The 19,885-nt window shown below is 35.8% G+C and overlaps 1 protein-coding gene across 2 annotated transcripts in view; it reads left to right on the forward strand.

The window, feature by feature from the left end:
- The window catches only part of STK3 (serine/threonine kinase 3), a 283,071-nt gene that overhangs the window by 194,895 nt on the left and 68,291 nt on the right, over positions 1–19,885 (forward strand). For both annotated transcript variants that reach the window (XM_069466183.1, XM_069466185.1), the window contains one exon: positions 19,102–19,277. In XM_069466183.1, the coding sequence (XP_069322284.1) occupies positions 19,102–19,277 (176 nt within the window). The remainder of the gene's footprint in view (positions 1–19,101; positions 19,278–19,885) is intronic.

A 19,885-nucleotide genomic window follows, 5' to 3' on the forward strand; every position in this document is an offset into this window, starting at 1 on the left:
AAACAGAAAGAGATTTAAATCACAGTATGTTAATAAAATCAATGGCTAGAGGAGAAAGCGACCAATATTATTGCAGCCACCACTCAGCACCTGTGAAACTGGTGACTAGATGCTAGAATGCTACTTTAAAATCCTCCAGGTCTCCATGACTATGCTTGCTAGAAGGAAATAATTGAAGTAGTGGACACATAAGCTCTGCTCATTTTTCCTTTTCCCAGCCATGAAAGAGTACAGTTACCCAGAACTCTAGTTGCAAGGAGTCTGGAAAAGATAGTGTTTGGCTTTCTAGCCTCTATAATGCAAAGGCTCACCAGAGGCAGGTGGCAGTGGTTGTTAATTTCAGTCAACAACAACAGTATTAAATAATTATTTTTTATCTGAAGATTTCTCATTGTGTGATATAGAGCCTAGGCCTCAGCCCTGGCTAGCTCAACATTTTTCATAGAAATTTGGATGAAACTATAGGGTGAAAGTCCATCACAATTGCAAATGACATGAAATATAGCTAAATAAAAATACATTCTATGACACAATCAGGATCTTAAAAGATCTGCACAGCTGGAGCAGTAGGCTTGATTTACAAGATGAACCCTGCTCTTGGGTCCAGATAACTAACATCACAAGTATACATCGGCAGTAGCTCTTCAGAGATGTTGGTTCTGCAGTCCAGAGCAGGACTTAGGCATCTCTATTTAAAAAATATATTTAAAAAATTTTTTTAAACTCTGCAGTTGCTTCTGAAGTATGGTTAGGACTGATAACCACTTTATAGAAGAAGGAAATAAACAGATTCACTCTCCTCTCAGGGACCAGAACTCATCTGGACTATTGTGTTTAGAACTTACCTTGAGTATTTGAGAAGGATGGAGACACAAGGGAGCATATTCAGCAGAGAGGGAGCTGGAGGGTAATGTAGGTAGAGACCATGTTTTATTAAGAATGGGTGGTGGGATAACTAGTCAGGTTTAGGTCATATATTATTTACTTATGTTTAACTTTTACAAATGTTTATCAATTATTAAATGCTGGGTTAAATAATTTTAATTTAACAGATATATTTTAAACATTTCTTCTTTGTATATGTCTGGAGTATATAATGATTTTGAAACTATGTCAGTTTATTTTGGATAGCACATATGCAGTTTCAGTTAATTGTAAGAGAAAGCAAATGAGGTTCTGCTTAGATTTTTAGGAGTTTCTGGAAACAGATGCTAGATTGATTTACAAAGGGTTTATGAGAGATATCAAGAAGGGAAGACTGACTGTTAGGTATCCTGGTTCATCTAGTGTCCCTAGACAAAACTGTAAGTAGGAGGGAGTTTGTTTGCTGTGAGTATCCACTTCATGTCTCCTTCTTTGCTTAGTAACGCCTTTCTCTCAATTCTGATTCATGTACTTTTCCTCCTTCTTTCTCCCAAAATCTGTTTCAGGATGAGATACACTGGTATAAAATGCCTAATAATGTTTAATGTTTATGAAATACATTTTCCCCATAATTACAAAGCCTTAAGCCAAAGGAGTAAATCACTAAGGATGGAATTTTAGATGGCACGAAATAATTAACAAGGGTAGGGGAGTATGTAGGGGAATTACTTTCTCACTTCACCAGAGATTTTACCATTCTTTCATGAAAAACTGTTGTATTCCCCTGTAACTGGTAAGGTTAATCTTGCCCAGGACATGGCAATAAAGGTGGCAATAGTAAAATACAGGTCCCGCTTGAAGCTGGATGCTAATATACATAATATTTCTGGATAACTAGAAACCCTTCATTTTCCTCCACAGAAGTATTAGGTGTCCAGGTAAGGTGTGGCAACAGTGTTTTGGAGTTCACTGAGTACTGAATATGGTCTGCTGTTCTGTGTGCTCTTGGTCTGTCGGATGTTTAATAAAGTATGACTCAGCTCGGGGCTATTGGTGTATGCATTTTGGTTGTAGGATGCCTCTTTTATTAGTACAAAGCACAGACGAGTGTATAAATATTAGTCTTTATACAAATGAAAATCTCTTTCGTGTAAAGGCCTCTGAAGAAAGGATTTTCATAGATACACAGTGGCTGTTACAATATTCATTACTTGCACAGGAAATCTTCCCTTTTATGTAACTAAATACATTGGGCTTCAATTTGTCTGTTTCCTTCTATTCTGCCCTCATTGGAGATGGAAAACAGCTGGTCACTATTTTCTGTGCAAGAATCCTTCGTGTATACATGGATACTTATTAAATTGTTTCTTAGACTTTTCTTTTCCTGGCTGAACAGTTTCAGTCCCTTTAACCTTTGTGCAGGTATTATTTTCTAAGCTTTTAATCTCTTTTATGAATAGCCCCTGGACCTTCTCCATGTTATGTGTATCCTCTTCTGGTTTAAAATGCAGTATAATGAAGTTAAGAAAAAAACCCTGATGTCAGTAGCTTCTATATTAACATCCTGGTTTTTATATGTATTCACTTTATTCTTGGCAGCAAATTAAAGGACAAATTTCCAAGATCATTAATCAGGTGGAACACCCACATCTTAAAATATTTTTAGAAGAACAAATTAGGTAATAGTCATAAATCCCTTTGATATTGACACATACTATGCTAAAGTTTGATTAATTGTTATTTCATTCTCTACACCTGAGTATCTGTCATAATTGTGCTAAGAAATTAAAAATCAAATAACATTTTATTGAAGTATTTTTAAAATTCCTTTATAGATTTCAATTTTCATGAAGAATTCACCTGTTTAGAAGACATGCAAACTAGGAAAGTTAATGAATAATTGTGGGTGAACTGGCATGTTTTCTAAGGTATTATATTCCTCACAATTTAGTTTCCTTTAAATGTTTTGGAAAATGCATGAAGGAGATGGAAAACGACTTTTTTCTTTAAAATTTCACATACACAAAGGGAATGAGTGGTGGTTATTTTATTCATTATTGCTAATGGGTTTTTAGTTGTATAAGCAAGCAGTTGAAGGAATTGGGGCCAAGATTGAGGAACTAGGTAATTTTGAACATTAAATTTATTACTAAAATAAAGTATATTTTTGTAAGCTAGGGTCGGAATTCAGCTGCAGCTGGAGAAATTGATGTCAATTTTATGTGATTATTCTTTCTGTGCTTAAAAAAGTATTTGCCATAGCAACCACAATCACATATGACAGTGGTTACTATCTTGAGATTTCCTGCTTTATTCTCTCATTGAAGGGCCCAGTATTTGCTTTTTTTTTTTCTTTTAAATAAATTACAAGTCAAAGCCATCATCCTCTCTGTCCCACTTGTGTGAACATGTATCTCTCAACTGCACACTGTGGCATGTGTTTCATATTGTGTAGTTAAATATTACTGCACAATTGCAGCTGCCCCCTCCCATTAACTTTTAAAACAAACAACCTATTTTCCTCTTTTTTAAAAAATGGTTTTTAATTTTTCTTTGTGTGTAACCAAGATATCCTCTAAATGTTAATACTAGCTTTTAAATTAAGCAATGGAAGATATTTAGAAGTACAGGCACATATATTTGAATAAAAAGTCAAGTGTAAGTATACCTTGGTTAATAATATCTTGTTATAAAGTCGTCCAAGAAGAAAAATCTGTTAGAATAGACCATATTTTAAGTTGATTTTTAGACTATTGTTAACTTTCTGTAAGAATGTTTAATTCCATCTTAAAAATGAGTTATTTTAAAAATTTTTGAGTATGGAACTCAAAAGGCATTTTACCATAGTCTTTAAAAAGACCCTTAAAACTGTAATGTGTCTGAAATGGCAATAAATTAAACTTCTATGTATTAGTGGAATTCAAGTTTCAAATCAGGATATTCCTGCTGTAAAACTGAAGATTGCTCCTACTCCTACTTCTTCCTGCGTCCTCCGTTTGGGAATAGAAATGTATCCGTTAGTGACCGAATTTGGCTCTGTGTACCAGAAAACCCAAATAACAGTGGTTTAACCAAAATAGGATTAATCCCTTTTGTCACTTAATAAGAAATCCAGAAGCACAATGTCCTACACTGGTATAGTGATTTCATGATGTCATTAAGAGATCCTTTCTGTGACACCATCTAAGGGTATTACGCTCATTCCCCTGCTTGCAGAATAAATGCTAGATCTCCAGCCATCAAGTCTGCATTCCAGGCAGTAGGAAAGAACAAGAAACAGAAGGGGTGATGATTACATCAAGAATACACAGCTTTCCTAGAAACCCTTATTTTATGTATCATTGGCCAGAATTGTATTACATGGCCACTCCTACCCACAAGGCAGACACCTTCTCACCCCTAATAAGGAAGAGAGGGACTACAGATATTAGGTAGGCAACTTTTTCACTATGAGACACTACAATACTAATGGTGGCCTGTATGACTTGGGTTAGAAGCCCCTTATTGGGATAGTGTTAAGAGCAGATACAGGACTGTTAGGGATGTAAGTAGATTGTTGGAATGAAATTTCTTAGTGATTTGCTTTCTTTCTTCAGTCAACCCCGGGGATTGGTCTGCCTCTCCCCTTTCTATTGCCACTACCTATCTCTGAGCTCTTACTTCCTTGACTTATTGCAGAAAGAACACTGTCTTTTTTTTTCCCCAGTCTTTTCCTTACTCTCCCTATTTCTAAAGGAAATGCTTGCTGAGGCCCTTTACTTTTTTTGTGAAGGATTTTATGAAAGATTCATTTTCCCCACTTTATTCTCTGTAGTGAAAAAAGCAACTCTTGAGATTTTATTTTTCTCCCCCTTCCTGGTGCATGCTGCTGCCCTTAATATGTAGGCCATATGAGAGTAGCTGCTCCGTAAATGTTAGTTTCTGGTAGGAAAAGATTAGTCTTCCATTTACTCCTATAATGCTTTGGGTGAATTTTCTGAGATACAAAGGTCTGAAGTAGGAGTTACTGGTATATCAAAAGACCCCCCCCCCCCAACTGTTTATTACTGCACCAAGGACTTGGTGAAGATTCTAAATGAAGAGTTGCATACCTCCTAGTCAAGGAGAAAACAAAGAAAACGGTAACTGCAGTCTCTGCAGTGAAGCCAGCATTGGATGGAAGGAAAAGTAGTAAGAACAGTGTGGCCTTGGCCTCGTGTGGAAGGAGATTTGGGGAGGGACGTAGGTCACAGCGTGCTGTTTTCTTCAGTGGATTAGTAGTGCCATAATGTGTGTTTGTTGATGCTATTATTGTTTTTGTTTTACCAAAGCATTTATGAATACTAAATTTGGTTTTTAAAGAATGCTATGGAGAAATGTGCTTCAATGAAACATTTCTATATATTTGTCAAATGCAATTGATAATGGTAGTCTTTATGGGTTTCTTACTTTCTCAACAGTTAATTCCCAAAGAAACCATTTTTTCTCTCTTCTCTGATTCTGACTTTGCTATATAAACATTGATAACCATTATTATACTGAATGTTAAAGTTTTCAGATGTCTTTATGTATGAGACCCATTTTAAGATTTCCTGGGAAGAAATCAGAACTTAAACAACATAACTTTACTATGTAATTCTTTTGCAGAATTATTCTTCTCTTTGGAAGAAAAAAAAAGGAAAAGAATATTGAGCAAAATATTCCTTTAAGGGGTTATCCCCCCTACCCTGGCCTTATGATTTGATTTACTCGGTTATTTTATAGGAAATTTGTGTAAGTTGAACCACACTTGTAATTTTTAAAAATTTATTCTCACAAAATGGGGAAGAAGTAGAGAATAACTGAAGTTAAATTCCTATTCTCTATTTGGAATAAGAGGTTGCCATGGGAACCAAATTTCAATTCTGAAGGTAGAGAAATATGTCTTATAATGATGAGACCCAGAGACAAATCAAAGGTACTAAAAATCTGTTGGGAATGTTAACGGAATGTATGTGTCCCATCCAAATGTCAGTAATATAACCTGTCAAATTAACCAATTCATTCCTTCCTTTCTTCCTCCCCCCTTGCCCCCTCCCCTTTCTCCCCCTTCCCCCTCCCGTCCCTCCCAATAGGGGATTTCAGGGAACAAAGTTGAAAATGAACAGCATACACATGAAATCTTTATTTTTAACATATTTATTGATCATTAAAATATTATACCTTTTCTTGGGCTGGGTGCAGTGGCTTGTGCTTGTAATCCCAGTCCTTAGGGAGGCCAAGATGGGAGGATTGCTTGAGGCTAGGAGTTCGAGACCAGCCTGGACAACATAGCAAGACCTCACCTCTAAAAAAAAAAAAAAAAAAATTAAAAATTAGGTGGGCACAGTGTTATGTACCTGTAGTCCTAGCTACTCGGGAGGCTGAGGCAGAAGGACTGCTTGAGCCCAGGAGTTTGAGGCTGTAGTATGGTCACACCCCTGCTCTGCAGCCTGGGTGACAGAGCAAGACTCTGTCTCAAAACAAAATTCACCTTCTCTCCTATGTATTTCGTTCATTTTTAACATACCAGTAAAATCTGTCCTGATGGGATATCTAAAGGGAGCCTTGGCCATTATCATGATTAACTGTCCCTAAGGAGTTCCTTTTTCGTGGGCTTTGTATGTGGGATATGATAGTATTCTAAGTTTTGAAGGTTCATCATGAATATTGGTGTTTTCATTTTGATGGAATGTCTCAGTATCTTTTCAGGGGTTATTTGGGTCCCAGATATCTTCTCACACTTATTTTCAAGTCATCTAAAGCCTGAACAGCTGTAATTAGAGGATGAGTCCTTAGATAAACAGTTGCATTGAGCGTCTTTTTCTGTTTTTCCGCTAACATATTCATGTTCTGAAAATAATATTCTTTCTGACTCTACTGGGACAAATTATTCTAATAATTATAGTAGCAAAATAATTTCTCAAATGTATTATTTAATATCACCAATGCACAGTTGCTAGTAATGAAGAACAAATAGCATCTGCTAATTTAAAAATGATGATTAAAAAAACAGATAACATCTCATAGCTTCTTCTCATGTTTATAAATATTGAACATCTAGGTAGATAGTCAAAAACACTCATTGATAGTTAGAGTTATCTTATTTGTGAAAGTATTTAGATAAAGAACTGGGTTCCTGCATCAGAGAACTTACAGTTTAACTAAAGATAAAGATGGAAACACATTTAAAGGACATAACCCTTAGGATGCAAAACATTAATAAAAAATAAGCTTTACCTTTACTAATAATTATATTATTTGTATGTTTACATTGTTATCATAATCATTTACTTGATCAGAGATTAGGTTCAACCATCCAAACACCCATTAAAAAAATGAATAAGCCCTCTGTGTAGGTATTACAAAATAAGATCACATGCAAATATGGATCTGCACATAGAGAAAAACTTAGTAATTTTTAAAAGAATAGTTAATTTAAAAACATAATTAGCCTCTCTAAGAAATATTTGTATATCCATGTTCATAGAAGCATTATTCACAATAGCCAAAAGATGGAAGCAACCCAAATGTCCATTGATGGATGAATGGATAAGCAAAATGTAATATGTATATACATGCAGTGGAATATTATTTCGCCTGGAAAAGGAAGGAGATTCTGACACATGCTATGACATGAATGAACCTTGAGGACATTATGCTAAATGCAATAAGCTAGAAACAAAAAGACAAATACTCTATGAGTCCACTTATGTTAGATATCTAGAGTGGTGGGACTCATAAAAACAGAAGGTAAAATGGTAGTTGCCAGGGACTAGGATGAAATGAGGAGTTTTAATGGGTCCAGAGTCTCAGTTTTATAAGATGAAAGGAATTCTGGAGATAAGTCACACAATATTTAATGCCATTAAACTTCACTTAAAGATGGTTAAGATGATAAATTTTATGTTATATGTATTTTACCACAATAAGAAAAACTGAAAAAAATTTACCATCTTAACCATTTTTAAGTACAAGTATACCTCGTTTTATACTGCTTCACTTTATTGTGCTTTGCAGATACTGCGTTTTTTACAAATTGAAGGTGTTATTAATCGTAGCAACCCTGTGTTAAGCAAGTCTCTTGGCACCATCTTTTCCAGTAGCATATGTTCACTTCAAGTCTCTGTCACATTTTTGTAATTCTTGCAATGTTTCAAACTTTTTCATCATTATTATGTCTATTATAGTGATCAATGATCTTTGATGTTATTGTAATTGTTTTGGAGCACCCCATGTAAGATGGAGAACATAGTTTAGCATTGTGTGTGTTCTGACTGCTCTACCGTTCCCGTCTCTCTTCCTCTCCTCAGGCGTTCCCTATTCCCTGAAACACAACAATATTGAAATTAGGCTGATTAATAACCCTACAACTGCTTCAAAGTAGTCAAGTGAAAGGATGAGTCACATGTTTCTTACCTTAAATCAAAAGCTAGAAATGATTAAGCTCAGTGAGGAAGGCATGATTTAAAAGCTGAGGTAGGCCAAAAGCTAGGCCTCTTGTGCCAAACAGCCAATTTGTGAATGCAAAGGAAAAGTTCTTGAAGGAAATTAAAAGTGCTACTCCAGTAAAAACACGAATGATAAGAAATTGAAGCAGCCTTGTTACTGATACGGAGAAAGTTTTAGTGATCTGGATAGAAGATCAAATCAGGCTGGGCACCGGTAGCTCACACCTGTAATCTCAGCACTTTGGGAGGCTGAAGCAGGAGGATTGCTTTAGGCCAGGAGTTGGAGAGCAGCCTGGGCAACACAGTGAGACAAAAACTTTCTACAAAAAATAAGAAAAATTAGCCAGGAGTGGTTGCTCATTCCTATAGTCACAGCTACTCAGGAGGCTAAGGCAGGAGGATCACTTGAGCCCAGGAGTTTAAAGCTGCAGTGAGCTATGATTGCACCATTGCACTTCAGTGTGGGCCACAAAGTGAGACCCTGTCTCTTTAAAAAAAAATGAAATACATCTTGTAAGGTTATAGTTGCCACAGATAGTGATTCCTCTGATAGATCTAGACAAAGTAAATTGAAAATCTCTGGAAAGGATTCACCATTCTTGATGCCATTGAAAACGTTCGTGATTTGTGGGAAGAGGTCAAAATCTCAGTGTTAACAGGAGTTTGGAAGAAATTGATTCCAACTGTCATGGATGACTTTGAGGGGTTCCAGACATCAGCGGAAGAAGTAACTGTAGATGAGGTGGAAATAGCCAGAGAATTAGAATTACAAGTACAGCCTGAAGATGTGACTGAATTGCTGTAATCTCCTGATAAAACTTGGATGGATGAGGAGTTGCTTCTCATGGATGAGCAAAGAAAATGGTATCTTGAGATGGAATCTACAACTGGTGAAGATGCTGGGAACATTACTAAAATGACAAGAAAGAATTTAGAATATTTCATAAGCTCAGCTGATAAAGCGGAGGTAGAGTTTGAGAGGATTGACTCCAATTTTGAAAGAAGTTCTACTTTGGGTAAAGTGTTATCAAACAGCATTGCATGCATGCTACAGAAAAATCTTTCATGAAGGGAAGAGTCAATGGACACAGCAAACTTCATTGTTGTTTTTTCTTATGAAATTGCCACAGCTGCTCCAACCTTCAGTAGCCACTATCCTGATCACTTAGCAGACATCAACACTGAAGCAAAACCTTCCACTAGCAAAGATTATGACTTGCTGAAGGCTTAAGTGATTGTTAGCATTTTTTAGCAATAGAGTATTTTTAAATTAAAGTATGTACATTATATTTTAGACAGTGCTATTACACACTTAATAAACTCCAGTATAGTGTACACATAACTTTTTTTCTATTTTCTTTAATTGACATAATTGTACATATTCTATTTATGGGGTACATAGTGATGTTTCAATACATGTAATGTATAGTGATCAGATCAGGGTTATTAGCATATCCATCATCTTGAACTTTATCATTTCTTTGTGTTGGAAACATTCAGTATCCTCCTTCTAGCTATTTCAAACTATGTGTTGTTGTTAACTGTGGTAATCCTACTGTACTATACAGAACACTAGAACTTATTCCTCCTAACTACCTGTAATTTGGTTTCCTTTAACAGATTTGTCCATATCTCCTCCTTCTGCCTACCCTTCCCAGACTCTAGTATCCTCTGTTCTACGTTTTATTTCTATGAGGTCAGCTTTTTTTAGCTTCCACAAATGAGTGAGAATGTGATGTTTAGCCTTCTGTTCCTGGCTTATTTCACTTAATATAATGTCCTCCAGTTCCATCCATGTTGCTGCAAATGACAGGCTTTTCTTTTTTATGGCTGCATAGTATTTCAGAGTGTGTGTGTGTGTGTGTGTGTGTGTGTGTACACACCACATTTTCTTAATTCATTCATCTGTTTTCATACACCTAGGTTGATTCTGTATCTTGGCTATTGTGAATAGTGCTGCAATAAAAATGTGGGTGCTGATATCTCGTGAATATACTGATTTCTTCTCTTTAGATAAATGCCCACTACTAGGATTGCTGGATCATATGGCAGTTTTTTTGTAGTTTTTTGATGAACCTCCATACTATTCTCCATAGTGACTGTACTAGTTTACGTTATTACTGACAAGGTATGAGTTCCCATCTCTGTACATCCTCAGTAGCATTTGTTATTTTTTCTTTTTGATGATAGCCACCCTAACTGGGGTGAGATAATGCCTCATGGTTTTGATTGGCATTTCCCCGATAGTGTTGTTGAACATTTTTTAAATATATTTGTTGGCCATTTTTATGTCTTCTTTTGAGAAATGCCTGTTCAGATCATTTGCCCATTTTTTAATCGCATTTTTGTTGTTGATGTTTGAGTTCCTTTTTACTGGATATTAATCTCCTACCATAAGAATAGTTTGCAAATATTTTTTTACGTTGCATAGGTTGTCTTTTTACTGTTGATTGTTTCATTTGCTGTACAGAGCTTTTTTAGTTCAATACAATCCTACTTGTTTACTTTTGTCTTTGTTGCCTGTGCTTTTGAGGTCTTATAAAATCTTTTCACATATTAATGTCATAAAGCATTTCACCTGTTTTCTTCTAATAATTTTATAGTTTGGGGCTCTTATGTTTAGGTCTTTGATCCATTTGAGTTGATTTTTATATAGGGTGAGAGGTAGGGGTCTATTCTTCTGCATATGGATATCCAGTTTTCCCAGCACCATTTATTGAAGAGCCTGTCTTTTGCCAGTGAGTGTTCTTGGTGCCTTTGTCAAAATCAGTTAGATGTAGATACACAGATGAATTTGGGGATTCTCTCTTCTGTTCCATTGGTCTAAGTGTCTGCTTTTATGCCAGTACCATGCTATTTTGGTTGCTACAGGTTTGTAATATATTTTGAAGTCTGGTAGTTTGATGCCTCCAGCTTTGTTCTTTTTGTTCAGGATAGCTTTGGCTATTCGGGGTCTTTTGTGGTACCATACAAATTTTAAGATTTTTTTTCTGTTTCTGTGAAGAACGTCATTGTTATTTTGTTAGACATTGCATTGAATCTATAGATTGCTTTGGGTAGTATGGTCATTTTAATAGTATTGATTCTTCCAATCTATGAGCATGGGATGTCTTTCCATTTGTTTGTATCCCCTTCACTTTGTTTCATCAATGTTTTGTAGTTTTCCTTATAGAGGTCTTTCACCTCCTTGGTTAAATCTATTTCTACTTTTTGGGGGATAGCTATTGTAAATGAAATTGCTTTCTTGATTCCTTTTTCAGCTAGTTCATTGTGTATAAAAATGCTACTGATTTTTATATGTTGATTTTTGTATCCTACAACTTTACTGAATTTGTTTATTAGTTCTAAAAGTTTTTTGGTAGAGTCGTTAGGTTTTTCTAGATATAAGACCATGTCATCTGCAACAATTTGGACAATTTGGCTTCCTCCTTTCCAATTTGGATGCTCTTTATTTCTTTCTCTTGCCTAATTGCTGTGGTTAGGACTTCCAGTGTTATGTTGAATAAGAGTGGACATCCTTGACTTACACCAGTTCTTAGAGAAAAAGCTATCAACTTTTCCCTGTTTAATATATTGTTAGCTGTAGGTTTGTCATATATGGCCTTTATTGTATTGAGGTACTTTGCTTCTGTACCTAATTTATTTTTTTTTCATTTTTCTTTTTTTTCTCCCACTCCAGAAAAGCAAAGATACATATGTACCTAATTTATTGAGATAATTTTATCAAATGCTTTTTCTGTATCTGTTGAAATGATCATATGCTTTTTGTTCTTCATTCTATTGATGTGATGTGTCATGTTTATTTGTGTGTTGAACCATCCTTGCATTCCTGGGATAAATCACACTTGATCATGATGTATTATCTTTTTGTTGTATTATTGGATTCAGTTTGCTAAGTATTTGTTGAGGATTTTTGCATCTATGGTCATCATGGATATTGGCCTTTAGTTTTCTTTTTTTGTTGTGTCCTTGTCTGGTTTTGGTATCCAGTTTATGCTGGCCTTATGGAATGAGTTAGGAAGAGTTCCCTCTGCTTCAGTTTTTTGGGAATAAATTGAGGATAATGGTCTTAATTCTTTGAAGGTTTGGTGGAATTCAGCACTCAAGCCATCTATTCCTGGACTTTTTTTCTTGGGAGACTTTTTATTGTTGTTTCAATCTCATTACTTGTTATTGGTCTGTTCAGGTTCTCTATTTTTTTTTGGTTCAATCTTGGTAGGTTGTATGTGTGCAGGAATTTATCCATTTCTTATAGGTTTTCAAATTTATTGGTGTATAGTTGTTGATAGTAGTCTCTAATGATCCTTCATATTTCTGTAGCATCTGTTGCGATGTCTACTTTTTTGTTTCTGATTTTATTTGGATCTTCTCTTTGTTTCTAAGTTAGTCTCACTAATGGTTTATCAACTTTGTTTATTTTTTCTAAAAATCAACTTTTTGTTTTGTTAATCTTTTGTACTGTTTAGTCTCAATTTTATTTATTTCTGATGTTTATTATTTCTTTCCTTCTAATTTTGAGTTTGGTTTGTTCTTACTTTTTCTTTGAGATTCATTGTTCTGTTGTTTATTTAAAATCTTTCTGGTTGTTTGATATAGGAACTTATTGGTATAACTTGCCTCTTCATACTGCTTTCGCTGTGTCTTACAGGTTTTGGTATGTTGTATTTGTATTTTCATTTCTTTCAAGGAACTTTTAAATTTCATTCTCAATTTCTTTTTTCACCTATTGCAGTTTAGGTATATGTTATTTAATTTCCATGTATTTGTATAGCTTTGTACGTTCCTCTTACTCATTTCTAGTTTTATTCTGTTGTGGCCAAATAGTATACTAGGTATGATTTCAATATTTTAACATTTTTTTGAGAATTGTTTTATGTCCTAACATGTGGTCAATCCTGGAGAATGTCCGATGTGCTGATGAAAAGAATTTGTATTCTGCAGCTGTTGGGTGAATGTTCTTTAAATTTCTGTTAGGCCCATTTGGTCTGTGGTGTAGTTTAAATTTGATGTTTCTTGCTGATTTTCTGTCTATATGATGTGTTCAGTGAATGCTGAGAATGGGGTATCAAAGTCCCCAACTATTAGTGTATTGAGGTATATCTCTCCGTATACATATGGTAATATTTGCTTTATAAATCAGAGTGCTCCAGTGTTTGGTGCATGTATATTCGTAATTGTCATATTCTCTTGCTGAATTGATCCAGTTATTAGACAGTATCCTTCTTTGTCTCTTTTTATAGCTTTTGACTTGAAGCCTGTTTTGTCTGATATAAATATAGCTGTTCCTACTTGCTTTTTGGTTTCCATTTGCATGGAATATCTTCTATTCCTTCACTTTTCAGTCTATATGTGTCTTTATAGATGAGGTGAGTTACTTGTAGGCAGTGTATAGTTGGTTCTTGTTTTTTATCCATTCAGCCTGTCTGAATCTTTGAAATGGGGCATTTAATCTGCTTACATTTAAGGTCATTATGGATAGGTGAGGACTTTCTCCTGGCATTTTATTGATTGTTTTCTGGGTGTTTTTTTTATTTGTTTTTTGGGGGGTTTTTTGTGTCTTTTTGTATATCCTTTGTTGCATACTTGCTTTCTTAATGTCTGTTTTCACAGTTGGGTGGTTTTCTACAATGATAAGTTTTGATTTCTTTCTCTTTTTTTCTTTGTGTATTGGCTCTACCAGTGAGTGTCATAGTTTTACATCTTTTCATGATGGTAGTTATTATCTTTTTCCTCCCAGAAGTAAGACTCCCTTGAACATTTCTTGTAAGGTCAATCTAGTAGTCGTAAATTTCCTTAGATTTTGATTTTCTGTGAATGATTTTATTTCTCCTTCATTTGTTAATGGTAGCTTTGCTGGGTATAGTATTCGTGGCTAGCAGGAGTTTGTTTTTTTGTTTTGTTTTGTTTTTTTCTTTCAGTACTTTGAATATATAATCCCATTTTTTTCTTTTTATGTGACTTGACTCTCTTATTTTTCTGTTTTTAGAATTCTTCCTTTGTCTTTGACTTTTGACAATTTGACTATAATGTGTCTTGAAGAGGACCTGTTTGGTTGAATCTATTTGGGGTTTTTTGAGCTTCCTGGACCTAGATGTCATTCTTTCTCCCAAGAGTTGGAAAATTTTCAGCTATCATTTCATTAAATATATTTCCATACCCTTTCCCTTCTCCTCTTCTGGAATGCCCATAATGCAAATATTTGTTCACTTAATGGTTTTCCATGCTTCCTGTAGGCTTTCTTCATTCTTTTTTCTATTTTGTTTTTTTGTCTTCCTGTGTTATTTGAAAAGATCTGCCTTCCAGTTCAGCAGGTTTTCCTTCTGCTTGGTCTAAGCTGTTGTTAAAGCTCTTGATTGTGTTTTTTGTTTCATTCATTGAGTTCTTCAGCTGTAGGATTTCTGATTCTTTTTTTCTATGGTATCTGTCTCTTTGTTGAATTTCTCATTTAAATCATGAATTGTTTTCCTGATTTCATTGAATTATCTCTGTTCTTTTACATGTTACTGAGTTTCCTTAAGATTATTTTGAATTCTTTTTCTGGCATTTCATATATTTTCTTTTTCTTTTTTTTTTTTTGAGACAGAGTCTCACTCTGTTGCCCGGGCTACAGTGAGTGCCGTGGCGTCAGTCTAGCTCACAGCAACCTCAAACTCCTGGGCTTAAGCGATCCTACTGCCTCAGCCTCCCGAGTAGCTGGGACTACAGGCATGCGCCACCATGCCCGGCTAATTTTTTGTATATATATATTTTAGTTGTCCATATAATTTCTTTCTATTTTTAGTAGAGACGGGGTCTCGCTCTTGCTCAGGCTGGTCTCGAACTCCTGACCTCGAGCGATCCACCCGCCTCGGCCTCCCAGAGTGCTAGGATTACAGGTGTGAGCCACCGCGCCCGGCCCTATATATTTTCTTAAGATTGGGGTCTATTACTGGAAAAATATTGTGTTCCTTTGGAAGTGTCATATTTCCTTGATTTTTCATGTTTGATGTGTCGATTTCTGTACATCTGCTATAACAGTCACCTCTTCTAATTTTATGGAATAAATTTTTCCGGGAAAGACACATTTGTTTATATCAGTCTTGGGATGTTAGTTTGGTGGGGATGTGTTGGATTTAGATCTAGGTGGACATAGTATTGTAGTCTCCATGTAGTTTCTTCAGCTGTAATCCATACTAGTGATGTTTGCGAGTGTCTTGGTGACCTAAGCTAAAAGCGTTTTTGGCAGTGGTGGTGCAGCTTTGCTGGGGTGGGCTTTTCAGGCTGTTTTCTCAGGTCAGGGGCACTTTGTGTGCATACAGTGAGTCAGACAATTTGGAGTCTGGTTCCCTGGAGTTGGGGTTATTACTCTGACTAGGGGCACAGGTGCACAGTTGCCCAGCTGGCTTGGGGGCGTGTCAGCTGCTCAGTGGCTCAGGGACCTCTCCCACTCAGGGGACACAGCAGTTTTACTGGCTCAAGGTCAGGTTTGCCAGACTATTCCTCCAGCTGGACGTGCAGGCAGCAATGGTTGATTTCTTTGCTTTACAACACCAGAGTCACAGCTGATCCTGGACCCAGCTGGAGTTATGGTATTCAGCTGCCCTGTGAGCTTGGTGAAATGAAGATGGAGCTCCATTGCGGGAGAGGTACAGTGGCTACTGGTCTCTAACGGAGGGTACACTCCAGAGGTGGTTCTGGTCTCAAGATGGTGCTGTGCTACAACAGCTTAGCCCACAGGGTCTGGGTGGGGGATTGAGAAGTGTACATTTTGTGCCCCTAATCTGGAGCAATGCTGCTGCATGAATTCCTGGCATCTCTTCCAGTGAGGCTCAGGTCTTCCAAGAACTGTAGGTATTTATGGTGGCATTGGAAGCTGGTGGGTTTTTCTGCTTATCTTTTCCCCACAAGGGGAAGTCCTTGTCTTCAGGCCTATTTGAACCAGGTGGAAGATGTGGGGCTGCAGAGGGCAGGCGCTTCCACACTGCCCTCCTGGGCTTCCAGTCACCCACAGGTGCCACTCTACTCCCCTGCTTCACTCTAGCACTCTTCTTTCAACACTCCAATCATATCTGTTTATTTGTTGCCTTGGTCCTTTCTTGTGTGGGGTACGAGTGCCAGGCATCTATAGTTAGCCATCTCACTGATGTCATTCCTAAATATAACTTTTTTATGCCATGGGAAACCAGAAAATTCATGCGACTCATTTTATTGCGATATTTACTTTATTACAGTGGTCTGGAACTAGACCTGCAATATCTCCAAGGTATGCCTGTGTACAGTTCAGTGGTATTAATTGCATTCATATTGTGCAACCATTACCACCATCCATTTCCATAACTCTTTTCATCTTATAAAGCTGAACCTCTATGCCCATTAAATACTAACTCCCCATTTCCCATCACCCCAGTTCCTAGCAACCACCATCTGTTTTCTGTCTATATTATTTTGACTACTCTACCTGATACAAGTGGAATCATACAGTATTTGCCCCTTTGTTACTAGCTTATTTCACTTAGCAAAATGTCCTCAAGGTTCAAATATGTTGTAGCATGTGTCAGAATTTCTTACCTCACATTTTGCTTATTCATTTATCTGTTGGTGGATATGTGGGTTGCTTCCATGTTTTTGCTATTGTGAATAATGCTGTGACAAACATGGATGTACAAATGTCTCTTCAAAACCTTGCTTTCTATACTTCCTTTGGGTATACCCAGAAATAAGATGGTAAATTTTGTTACATGTATTTTACCACATTTTTTAAGAAACCATATAATCAAGATGAAGTCAATTAAAGCCTTGTTTTGATATGTAAAATCATGTCATTTTAAGGCAATGAGAAGAAAATTATTAAATGAATAAATACCGCCATTACCACCCTCTCTTGAGTTCTCACCTAAACTCCAAATCTGCCAAGTAATGCATACAGAAATCTAAAAGTGGGGAGAAAGGAAAGAAGAGATAGGTTGCTTACCTGACAATTCCATCTGCCTTACCCAATCCTTTTCTTTTTTAATTTAGAGAATTCCAGACTCTCTGATCTAGCACATAAAGCAGACATCAATTTAGATTTACCCTGTATTCGTGAAGACTAAAAATAAAGGTCTTAGCTTGCATTGTTTTGACTAAAATGATCTTATAGCTCAATCCGAGTCAATAATGTTACTTATTTATTATAGTAGTAACTGCAGTTTTAAGCTGCACTAGTACTATTACAAATGCAGTCTAAATTGGCCAGGTCACTATTGTGAATATTACGTCTCATTTTAGAGGAACATTGAGAGGCTGGAATGTCTCCATAGGCAAATAAACAAGATGGTGATGAGTCTAAAAAACATGTCGTATAAAAGGAACTGGGGATGTTTCATCTTAAAAACAGACAGCCAAGACAGGACCCATTATCTCTGTCTTCTTATATTTGAGGGACAAATATATGAAAGAGGAAGTTATATGGACCGTGAGTATAAATTACAGAAAGATTTCAATTTCACATTTAAAAAATATTTTTTTTCACTTATAGTTGCCCAACAGGCTTACTTGTGAGGAGATATACTCCACACAAGAAATTTCCAAGAAGGTAGCTTACTTTCTATTTGGAGAATTGTATGGAATTGTATGGGAAATGCCTTCTTGGTGGTCTCTGGGACATTTATTTGGAGCCCCAGACCTTTAAGGAATCCAGTTTGAAAACCACTGATCAAGACCTTAACAGACAGATTAAAAATCAAGCTATTTGAAATGTTTATTTTCCACTTAAATTATTGAGTGTAAAAAATGACCCATTGAAAGATTCTAAGCAGAAGAATGACATATTTTGTTTGATTTATGTTTAGAAAGGTCACTGTGTTGACAATATTCCATACTGTCAGAATTCCATAATTAAAATCAAAACAGGATACCAGCAACAAGGAGACGAGTTTGGAGGCTGCTACAATGGCCTGGGCAAGAAATAATTAGAAGCTAAACTAAGACAGTAGAAATGACATATAGAGAAAAGGGGTTAAATTTAAGCATTTCTACTGAGAAGTAGAATTAAAAGACAGTGATCAGTTTGATATGATGGGAAGGGAGGAGTGTGAGCTAACTCTCAACTTTATTACTTTGGGGATTGAGTAAATAATGTGGACTTTAGCAGAGATAGAATATGTGGAAGGAGCCACAGGTTTGAAGGGAAAGATCTTGAATTTAGTGTTAGGACTGGTAAGTTAATGGTAACTCACCTCATCGAGTTTTCCACTAGCAAGCATTTGCAAAGTCAGATATGGAATTTAGGACCAGAGTCTGGGTTGGAGAAATAACACTGGGAAACATGGATGTAAATATGACAGGCAAAGCCATGAAGACCAAGGGGAGGGAGGATCGGCTAGAAAGACTATGAGGAAGCAGTTAAATTGATACAAGAAGAACCTAGCTAAGTCCTTATAATGCCTTATAGCTGATAACGTACAATGACAATAACTATGCAGGCTTAAATGCAAAAAAACAAAAATACTTAGGTTTTTAAAATTTACTTCCTTTGACAAATTTCAAATGCAGCTGAAATGATTTTTAATAAAATTATAAAGATTCTGCTAAAATTTCAAAATGTTTCTATAATCTAAGAATATTCTGGATCTTTGCTTAATGATTAGGTTAATTTTTATTTGGCCTGGATATTTTTATTTTTTTCATTCTTATTTTGTTTTACTTTGTTCTTCATGAAATTGACTATGTTGGCCTTGAATCTGAGCACTACAAATTTATTATACGGCTCCATAAATACTTATTTAATGAAAAGCTTACATACCTTCCTTATGTTCTTTGTTTACCTAAGGAAATGCAACTTCACCACAAGTACAAAGACCGTCTTTCATGGACTACTTTGATAAGCAGGACTTCAAGAATAAAAGTCACGAAAACTGTAATCAGAACATGCATGAACCGTTTCCTATGTCCAAAAATGTTTTTCCTGATAACTGGAAAGTTCCTCAAGATGGAGACTTTGACTTTGTAAGTACATTTTAATTTTCCCATTCATGTTGTCTTCTGTATTTTATCATCACATTGAGAAGCAGAGTTTATACATATATGAACTATGTATATGTATATAAAATTATAAACTGTATATTAATATTCAATATACAGCCACATATATGGGTAGGAAAATTGTGAAATTATAGTTCACTTGTAGAAATGTACTTGCAGAGAAATGTAAATAATTTCTTGTAATTAAATAAATAATAGTTCAAATTTAGACAGGTATTTAGGACTCCTTAAAACTAAAATGACAACCATTTCAAAACACGTTTTCAATAATGCAAATGTGAGGTAATTCCGACAGTCAGGAAGCTCAGTTACCAAAATAAATTATGCAAAGGTGTTTGTGACATAGACTTTGAGAAATTTGCTTCAACTTTAAAAGTTAACTGAATTAGTTTCTACTTCAGTGTTAATTCCACTTAGTTTATCAGAAATAATAGTCCCATTGTATATCTAGGTAATATATAAACTTCAGTGTAAAACTGTGCCTTATCACCTTTTTTGTCTCCTCTCCTCCCCTCCCCTCTCCTCTCCTCCCCTCCCCTCCATTCCTTTTCTCTTCTCTTCTCCTTTCTTCC

The sequence above is a fragment of the Eulemur rufifrons genome, chromosome 3 (genome assembly GCF_041146395.1).
Source record: "Eulemur rufifrons isolate Redbay chromosome 3, OSU_ERuf_1, whole genome shotgun sequence".
Taxonomy (NCBI): Eukaryota; Metazoa; Chordata; class Mammalia; order Primates; family Lemuridae; genus Eulemur; species Eulemur rufifrons.